The following is a 10,099-nucleotide window of genomic DNA, read 5'->3' as shown; positions in this document are numbered from 1 at the left end:
AGCCTTGTGTGCTCATGGCTTAACACATGGGGATGTTCAAGTCTCAGCCATGATTCACTGTTATAGGACAGAAATTTCTCCAATCTCAAGTTCTTGGGCAGAGTTAGAACTGATGTTTGGACAACATACTTCTGTCCTTGGTGACTTTTCCTCCCTCACAGAATTGTATCCTCACTACTGAATAACACGTAAAGCTTGTCAAATTGCTCAATTTGAATGCTTTTTCCTGATTCACTGAGGATACTTCAGCTTGGTGGTAAGCATGAAAAAATACTACTGCAACTAGCAATGTATGTATAAGACTGCCGAATTCCTGTTCAGCAACAGAAGCCAACTTTTTCTGTAGGTGACAATGATGGGAGGATGTAATTCAGAATTGAGTGTGACTGGAGTACTCAATGTACTCCATGTGCCTTCATTAAGCCTTACGCCCTACCTGATGTTTCACGTGTGCCCCTTAGCCCAGAGGGGCTGGAAATCTCACCATCTCCTCAGTACTCTATGCAGTATCTTCCTGCTGTGCTCCAGTGTGCAGTTGGTTTGGGTCAGCACAGGAGGAAACGTGCTTTTTGAGTGCGTAAGGATTTAGAATATTATTTACCCAGGCTTCAGGGTGTTCTGGTTGGTATGATCCACCCAGTATTTCCTCATGGTTGAAGTGTGAAGAGTTTGGGCACTGTGCCTGTTTTCAGAAGCAGCTGTGATGTTGCAGCTTATGAAGAAAACAGGATTCCTATTTATTGGCAACTCATCATAGTTCTAGAGGTAGCTGGTCCATTTGAGGAGACAGGATAGCCAAGCTGCTCCTGAAGGGAGGTCCTGGAATCTGGCCTGGGATGGGAAGGGCTGCAGCTGGTAAGATCTTGGTGGGCCTGAAGGCACCTGGAAAAAACACCAGCTGAGAACACGGAGCTAGCACAGATGTTTCATGAAGCAAATGGTAAGGGATGATTTTGTCTTAGCCTTCACCTCCCTCTGGCTGTCATGTTCAGCCTACTTGGTTTTTATTTCATGGTTTACCCTGTACAATCCCAGCTTTGGTGGATGAACCATAGGAGCATCCTGGATGGGAGCTTGAAGTTAATGGCTTCAACTCTATGGCTAATCCAGGCCTAGTTCTGTCATTGCTAGGAGGATGTTGGTTTATTCTCCACGGCATCATAACTGAGGTGATTAGCCCCAGGTATGCAGAGGCGTTACTCATGGTGCACCAGAGAAGTGAGAGCAGTGCTGGGCCCCAGTCTGGGTCAGTAAGAGTTAATGTCAAATATATTCACTGACAGGCAGTGTTGGGGCTTCCTGTGCAGAAGGAAACAGCTTGTGCTCCCAATAATATGGTGGGTTTTAAGGAAGATAAGGGGAGTCCTCAGTGCCTGAGTAAGGGAGTGTTGCTAAGGATTGAATGAAGTTATTTGGCTGGCCCCAGGGAACAAAAGAACAGCAGTTTGGCTGTGGCCATCCTGTTAGGGGGCTGGAGGGAAAGGGGGCTGAAGGGTTTGCCTTCGTGTTTGTGGTGTAGGGAGGTGATGGAGTCGCGGTCTGTGAATAGGAGCCACATGATGTATCTTGGCCTTGAAGTTCCAAGAGGGGCTTGGAGCTGAGCTAGCGCAGAAGAGTCCAGGGAGGCCTTGGACCAAGTTAGGTGTTTCTCTTCCCAAGCTCTGCAATGGCAAAGCCTCAGCCTCCTACTTGTTCATTTATTTCCTCCTGACCCAACTGCGTTCTTGCTTGTGTGAGCCTGTGCTTCAGTGGAGGGTGCCCTTCACCCTTCTGCCCCCTTGCTTTACCCTGGTCTGCTAAGGCCTAACAGATGTTGGCTTGAATCCTCAGCAAGCTGAGGAGAATGAACAGAGACCTTCCCTTTCCTGTGGTGTCTAGGCCACCAAGTGATACAAACTACAACTGCTTTATCTGGTGGTGGTTTTGAAGGGAAATAGCTCTGGCTGCTGTGCCTGACTTCGTGCCATCTGTGTGCTTGGACAGTGTGTAACAGAGAAGACATCTTTGGGAACTGAAGGGTCTACGTATCCTTAAACCTTGTTTCCGTAACCTGATGACAGCTGCACAGAATTCCTGTGCAAGTTGAATGCAGGTAACTTGAAAACAATTGTGTATGTCCATCTGTGCAAATGCCAAAAGCAAGGAGGTAAGTCTGGGTTTCAGATGCCTTGGATTAAAAAGCATGTTAATAAAGATTGTTGACAGGATAAGCACACCAGGAAGCTGATGGAAGGAAGGCTGTTGGTGGGAACATGAGTAGCTGGGCAACAGGCAAGCAGCTGCCCTGTGCCAGTGAAAAGTGATGCTGCATGCTAAAGGCATCCAGAGATCAGTGGGACTGGCTCCAGAGTTGGGCAGGTGCTCCCTACCTGTCTACAAGGGTGGTGAGCATTAAGGACTTTCTCTGATTGGAGTGGTGGTAATGGTGGTAAGCAGATCAGTTTGCAAGGTCAGGAAACACAGTTAAGGGGAGCTGTCAGCTGCCTCTGTAGCTTGGGTAAATAGTGCTTTGGATGTGATGCCAGAGTTAAAATGTAAGACACTACTTAGACTTCTGTGAGTGGCTGATCATGAACCCACAGGAGCAGAAGCAATGCTTGATCTGGGCACAGGCAGCATACATGATCTGGCTCAAAATCTCACCAATAAAGATGATTTACAGCAGCAACCTTCTCACATGTACAACTAAAGCAGAAAGGTTTGCAGCTGGAGTAATAAGAGAGTACACTTGTTTGTAGGCAACATGAGAGGACTACTTAAACCCACCAAAGCAAGTAGATGTGACTGATCAAAAAGAACAGATTAAAAACGGCTTCAGAAAGAGTCAAGATTCATGGCTAAGCAGCAATGCTATGGTAGGTGGGCCAGTAGTCCAGTACACCTACTATAATGTCCTCACATAGGAGTGGTGAGCCTGGCCTTGAATCACAAACAACGAAAAGAACCACCCCGTGGTACGTGCTTAAGGTGTTGGCAGGGGGGAGACTTAGAGCAGATGTGGAAGCTATGGACAGTAACTCTTCACTTACACGTTTACAGATCTCTGCTGTCCTTAGCAAGCCAGACACAGCAGCATTTGTGTTGTAGCTACAGTAATGGTTAAGAGCTGAAGAACCACCTCTTTAGTCATGTTCAATAGCTGCCTGTGTAAACTGGGATAGAAAGGGGTCTCAGCCAACCCAAAAGTCAGTTTTCTTAGATATTTAACAGAAGGAATCTTTGTAGGACTTCACCTCTAGTTAGAGCTCTACCTAGGGAGTAACAGCTGAAGTGACAGCTATGGATGGCTCCTAAAATGCCAGTCAATACTAATAACCCATTTAATAGAGCTTCTGGAAATGCATCCAGTTTTGCAGTCAAACAGAATAAACCAGATATAAGGAAAAGAGCTTTGTCCAATATAGTGTGGTGCCCAGAGCCCCTTACAAATCAACATACTTCTCTCCAAATGATGTGGTTATAGTCACAGGGACTTGTCCTGCATATGATAGGTGCTAATTGTACCTGCATGTGCCAGAAAGTTAGGAACTGTGAAAGAGACTTTGCCACTTGTACTGACCTCTATATCCTCCAGCTTCTTCCAGGAGATGGCCAATGGATCTTGGTTCCATTACAATCTATATTGGCTGAGTCAAGGAAATGTAATGAAGCGGTGGCTCATTTCCCTCTGTAGGAAAGCCCTTCCTCCAACCTGCTCTCAGCAATGCCAAGTCCAGGTCATCCAAAGTGGAGAGTGGCTGTGTTCAACTTGATTTGCCATGTGTGTCTGCACTGTCCATGTCTTAAATGCAGCCTAGGAATGGATATATGAGATCAGCATGGATACAGGCAAAAAACTAAGAACAAGGTAGTCAGACTCAGCACTAACACACAGTGCTGCAGAGTGCAGCTGCCTCAGCACTTCACCAAGGCAGATCAGTACCTCTGAGTAACGGACACTCTGCAGGCATTCAGCCAGAGCTATAAATACCACATCACAAACGTGTAAAAAGAGAAGTTTTTATTGGTTATATACTGTAGAGCTGACAGTGTTCGAATCAGGAGAGACATGCAGATAAAGTGTCTGTTTACATTTGGCATGCAGACTAAGAGCACTGTGGAACTGGAAGGAAGTGAGCACCATCTGTATCCACTGCATGGGCAGCCTGGGGAGGAAAGAGCTGGCTTCCCTCTACTAAGCATGCTGAGACAGGGAGAGTTTTGAGAGGGTGAAACAGTGCTGATAGCTCTATTGGACACAAAGTTTGGTTTAGGGAAATAGGCAATACTGTAACCCTGGAAAATTTGCTTAACTTGGATGAGTCTGTGATTATGAAAAGATTTCTTGCATTATTTGTCTTCTAACTAAGCTGCCCCAGCCCAAATATATGTCTGCAAATACAAAAAAATAGATTTATTCTCTTAAAAATACATTCCATGCAGCCTGGAGTGCTGCTTCCCCAAGGCAGGAGCTTGTGCTACATGCTGGGCAGCCTAGGAAGACGATCCTTTTGGTCCTTAGGTTACTGACCATAAGAGGCATCTGCAAACAATGGCTTCATGTTTCATCACATACAGAGCAGTCCACTGGAGGCTGACATTGGAGCAGTGCTTTGACCACTCCAATGATGTGCAAGGGTGGCAGAGATGAGGTCTCCTATATTACAGATGACACCAGTGTGCCTATTGCTTCAATCTGTAGCTAGGAAATTGCTCATCAAGTGTCTCTTGAAGCACCAAGGTGCGCCACCCTGCCCTGTGCTTCCTGCCCTTTTCCTTTTCTGGAGGTACCATCTGCAGGAGGACTGTGGGTCTCCCCTCGTCTGTGTCCCCTGAGCTGCAGTTTGACAATGCACGGCACTGGTGGTTGCACTGCAAAGCTGTCACCCCTCCGTGCCACCCAAGCAGCTGGAGAGGCACTGCTCTGTGTGCTGCAGTGGTGTTTCTGGACACAAAGGAAGCCGCTCCATGAAGCACCAAGCTGCTGACCCCTCAGGCTGGTGCCAGCCATTCTGGGGAAAGCCACTGGCTGTCCAAAAGGGACCAGCATCTCCGTTTCCTTGGGAGAAGCGAGCACTGACACACTTCCTCTATACAGCAAATACATTTACAACTTTGGAATTACCCGAGTGCTTGATGCACAGCCTCACGGCATCATCAAGCCCACTGAAAAGCCTGTTATATTTATATGCTAAAATTACAAATACTTCTTCAGTGATGGCAATATTTACACATAGACTCTATTTTACAGCTGTTCAAAAAAGTGTGCAATTTGAGTAAAACACAATTGTGTTTCCTGAAGTCATTGCTATAAGTTTAATAATACAATCAGCTCCTATTGCACTCATGATTAGAGGGCGTGGCCCCTTTCAATTTTAAGGAGGGTTTTCTGTCTCAGATTTAATCTTGGTTGTGGTAAAAACAACCCAGTGTACAGTTACTGAGTGACATCTGTGTTCATTATTGACAAGCAGTGAGACTGAGTCTAGAGCAAGAGTTCAAGGTATGTGCTGTAAAATATTGAACAAACCACTGAGGCAGCTGAAGAAAGAGACGTCACCTGTGAGGAACACCTGAGGAGAGCAGACAGTGCTAGAGGAGCTGTATTGCTGGGTCAGTAGCTGGGGCTCCTGCTGCATGCTGTGAGCCGGACGAGCAGCAGGGTAAAGCTGCCTGGTTGCCCATGGCTAAGGAAAAGCCTGGTCCTTGCTGACAGAAGGGGAAAACCAACAGCTATTGCTGCTGGTGGTTTTTCCCTTGCACTTCAGACATGGGGTTGCATTACTGGGGTGAGCTGTGGGGTTGAAAAGCTGATGGATAAGCCAGAGTTTTGTGGGTAAGTACAAGGAAGCCTGTGTTAACCTAGCATGTCGTGTTGTAGGGATGCAGAGCTTTCCTGGCCAGGACTGAAGCCAGTTCCCTTGGAAGTTTTGGAAGCACCATGCTAAGCTGGATCCATGCCAAGAACATGAGATGGAGAGGGCTGGTGGATGTGTTCGGGTAAGCAAGTGTCCTGCGGGATATGGACCACTGTACTGCAGCAGGACGGGGCTCATCACTGGGAGGAAAGCCATACACTCAAAGCAATCCTCATCTTCAGTGCGTATGTGCTGTCCGGCTCTTTGTAAAAACTAAGCTGTAAGTCCTGGGCAGCAATGACACAGGGCAGGGGGACGCCCTCCTAAATACGCTGCTTCTCTGAGTGACTGAACTGCAATGCCAAGCAAGTCGTCAGCAGCAGTTCTTCCACAGTGATTGTAACGGTATATATTATACGGCTGGAAAGCTGCTTAGCAGCAGGTTTGGGAATGTAAACAGAGGTAAATAATTACTGTGATATCTGAAGAGGCAGGTACATGCCAAGATGCCTCCAAGATGCAAACTCCCAGGTTAAGCAAGCAGGTACTGCAGAAGGCATTTTGGGCCACTTGCTGCAGAGCAGCTGCACTGCCTCAGAGGGTTTTTTTGCAGCAGCGTCTCCTATGCAACACATGGAAGAGGACCTGAGGCAGCATATTTAGTTTTGAAGGGAAACATTTTCTTTAACATGAAAATAAGGGCAAAGAGTCAGAACATAGCATCCTGAGGCTGGCAGAGGCTAGCAAGCAAGCCAGCCCCATGAGAGCACTGCTGAGATGTGGCACTTCTGGTCAGGCTGCAATTCTGTTTATCAGCCGTGGAAAGCCTGGAAGATTGAACAATGAGGTAAGGGAAGCTGACGCCATTCAAGCAATCGATCTCAGTAATGTCTTTTTTTGTGTGGCGGTGATGGTTGTGATCGTGCCATACAGTTAACCTCTGAGCAAAGCAGGGTGCTCAGGGTGGATATTGTAATTTCACAGGCTCTTTAAAAAAAAAAAAAATCCATTGTGGTTTCAAACTGCAAAATATGCACTAATTTTCAATACTTCCTGATAAACATGGGGCAGGGGGAGGCATTTCAGAAATCTGAATTTAAATTCAGAATTTAAGTTTCTTTCACTTTTAGTTTGGATTTTGAGTTTAAAATTTTTTTCCTATTATACTTGATATATTTATCCCATTCTGTACTAGCACTGCCATGTCATGAACTGGTAGCAGTTGATATAATTTATATTAATATAATTTAAGATTATTAGAGCTGCCACATCATACTAATTTAAAAGCATTATCTTTTTGTCTTGTTATGCAACTTGACACTTATACACGTCACGAAAAATAAAAGAATAAAATGAAGGGTTAAAAATATAAATTTGGGAAACCATCTAAAAATTGCAAAAGGAAACACTTTTAAAAAAAAAAAAATTTCCCTTCCTCCAGGCAATCTTTATTAAAAAAAAAAAGTCATTGAAACACTTTCCTTTTTTATATAAATGTTTCCATAGATATTTTCCAACCGGCTCTGTTTTTTTAATTCATTTGCCTCTCAGAATTGAGGCATATAATTCCAAAGGAGAGGGAGGAGATACAGCATATAGATGTGCATGTACGGATAGTCACATGCGCACTACTGTGGTAGCTGCTTGTCTGGAAGGTTGATGTGGGAATGACTGTGGGGTGCAACTCAAGATATGTGAGCTGCTGGGTCACAGCTGTTCCCACAGCACCTCCAAAACAAACCTCTTCCCTTCTGCAGCATTGTCCTTGTCCCTCCACAGAGAGGGGTGTCTGTTTCCAACAGGCAGAAGAAAGTACTGGGGGAAGTCAGTGGTGTTTGTGTACAGGACAGGAAAACTGTGGGCCAGCTCTGCAGCTGCATGGTGGGATGTAAAGGAGTGGCAGGGCTCTGACTGTGTGAGCCAGATGCAATCACCTTGCTCCGGGCAGATGCTGGTCCAACATCTGAGCACCTCTTGGAGCTGCGGGGGGCAGTGTCTCCCCCGACAGTGATGCCATCTGCACTCGGTGGCCTGTGGGCACTGACAGGGTGACATACCTCTGTATTTGAAGCAGTCTCTGACCATACCTCGGTCCCAGACACGGTAGATGGGGTGGTCCTGAAGAGGGGCACAGACCAAGGCTGCCTAGATAGCCATACTGGCGCTCAGCTTAGGGTCCAATCCTGCTGTCTCCACCCTGTTTTTGGAAGGAATCAAGGACATTCTGCTTGTCTGTGAGGAAAAGCACTTGTTTCTTTTTCCTTTAGAGCTCAACTGCTGAGAACGAGCAGCAGAGTTGGTGCCTGCAGAGCATGATGGGCATAAAGCTTCAGGTAAAAAAGCACCCCAGTCCAAGTCAGGAGGAATTTTCACTGCTGCGTGAACTGCTGTTGGTTTGGCTCAGTGGATGAGTTCTTGGTGCAAGATCTCAGCTGGTGATCAGTAGGTCATGCAAAGCTTGTTGTGGAGACTGACAGCAATAGGGAAGAAACTGCTTCTAAACAACATTTTCTGCTCCCTTTCCCTCTTATGTGTAAGCAACTAGTGGGGAATGGTTTCCTCCTGCCTAGAGACAGAGGGTACCGGCAACACAGGTACTGAGGTGACCACAACCCAAGCCAACAAGGGTGTATTGGGAGAATGCAAACTCTCCCTAGGAACTGTAAGCTTTCAGTTGTGGAGCCATGTAGGACTGCTGTCATGGGCTGGTGGACTGTAGTCACAGGGATACTTCTGGGATCTTGTCTAAATGCAAGTGATTAACAAGAAGTTCTCTCTTGTCCAGGGAGTACCATCATTCAGAGTGGCTATGCAGTCAAGGTTTCCATATGGAGACAGACCTATCATCCTGTGGAGAAGATTAAGATTGCAGGTACAGAGATGAGAAGTGGGAGTCCCCTGAGCAAAGTCTCTGCAGCTGCCTCTTCGGCAATGAAGAAAAAGAATTCACTGGTAAAGCTCCTGTACCTTGCAAATCGCATTAGAAAACTGGTTTCAGGCTAGCTGAAGCCTCCCGAGAGGTTACAAACAGGTGTGACGCCTGTGAGCTTGGTACTGTCCTGCCTCTTGCTCCACTGTGCAGCATGTCCATTGAGTGGAAAGGAATACAACTCATCTCCGAGATGTTGTCCGGCAGGCACGGAAAGCACCCTGTAAGAGAGAACCCCACAGCATCACAGACTGACCAGAACCCGCAGCTGCCTCTGGCAGCATTTTTGCTCTGGGGAAGAGTATTGTGGTTGCCCTTAGGCCATCCTAAAGCCCATCAGGATCCTAGCCCGATGGTGGGGCAGGGGAGAGCAGTGGCAGGATCAGTTTGGAAGATACAGGCTCCATCAGAGTTTACAGTGGAGTAAGCCCAAAACAGAATGACCCGGCCCTGCCCCACAGAGGCAGGGCCTATTATCTTTTTTTATACTGTAGCATACCTTGCACCCACTTCCACACCCTGCATGTGGATCTTGCAAGTGAGATGCACACCACCTGACAACACAGAGGAGATGGAGCTGATCTAATGTCAGAGCACATCTCAATATGCAAGGTGTTCAGGCTCCTGTTACAGTCAGTGGAGGTCTGGGCAAGACAGACGATCCAAATGACGGTGTGTATGTTACAGGGACCTGACTTTACCCAAGTTTTTATTTGCTGTTGACCCAGTCTGTGCAGACAAAGGAAGCACAGCACAGCCTCAGGTACAGGAGTCTCCATATGGCCAGATGAATGTCACTGTGGGTAACACCTCTTGGTGACCACACAGAGCATCACTGTGGTGTCCCTTTCTTCAACTACCAAGGACAGTGTGAGTTCACTACTCTCTACGGCAAACATTACCTATCTAAATGCCAGTCTGCAAAGCTCAGCCTGGACCGCGTTCCTCTGGGCTCTTAATTTTGTGCAACTTCACCAAGAGGCATGACTATGTAGGGCTCTCAGCTGCCTCACAGCAGTCCTGCTGCTCTCACATCAAGACTCAGCAACTCCTGTGCACATCCAGTAAGATACACTGATGACAGGTTTGAGGTCTTAAGTTATTTCCTGCTGTGGGTGATCTATAAATGGAAAGATGCACTTCGCTCTGGGCAGCTGCGCAGGCCAAGAGAGGAAGAAAGTCTTTTATACAGATATAAGCATGGCTGTGCTCCGAAGAATTAAAGTCTGCCTGGACGCCTATCTCCTCTGAAGGGACCCCCCTGTGAAAAGGCTAGAATACAAGTTTTTTCATATTTCAGGCAATAAGTCATAGTCACTATAATATAGGCCAT

The 10,099-nt window shown here is 46.7% G+C and overlaps 1 protein-coding gene across 3 annotated transcripts in view; it reads right to left on the bottom strand.

The window, feature by feature from the left end:
• Positions 1 to 3,985: 3,985 nt before the first annotated feature.
• LUZP1 (leucine zipper protein 1) overlaps positions 3,986 to 10,099 on the bottom strand; it is a 43,758-nt gene continuing 37,644 nt past the window's right edge. For all 3 annotated transcript variants that reach the window (XM_052810921.1, XM_052810919.1, XM_052810920.1), the window contains one exon: positions 3,986 to 8,987. In XM_052810921.1, coding sequence (XP_052666881.1) covers positions 8,949 to 8,987 — 39 coding nt within the window. In that variant the 3' untranslated portion in view covers positions 3,986 to 8,948. The remainder of the gene's footprint in view (positions 8,988 to 10,099) is intronic.

The sequence above is a fragment of the Harpia harpyja genome, chromosome 16 (assembly GCF_026419915.1).
Source record: "Harpia harpyja isolate bHarHar1 chromosome 16, bHarHar1 primary haplotype, whole genome shotgun sequence".
NCBI lineage: Eukaryota > Metazoa > Chordata > Aves > Accipitriformes > Accipitridae > Harpia > Harpia harpyja.
Note: the sequence above shows the minus strand (reverse complement) of the source record. Positions and strands in the feature narration are given on the sequence as shown.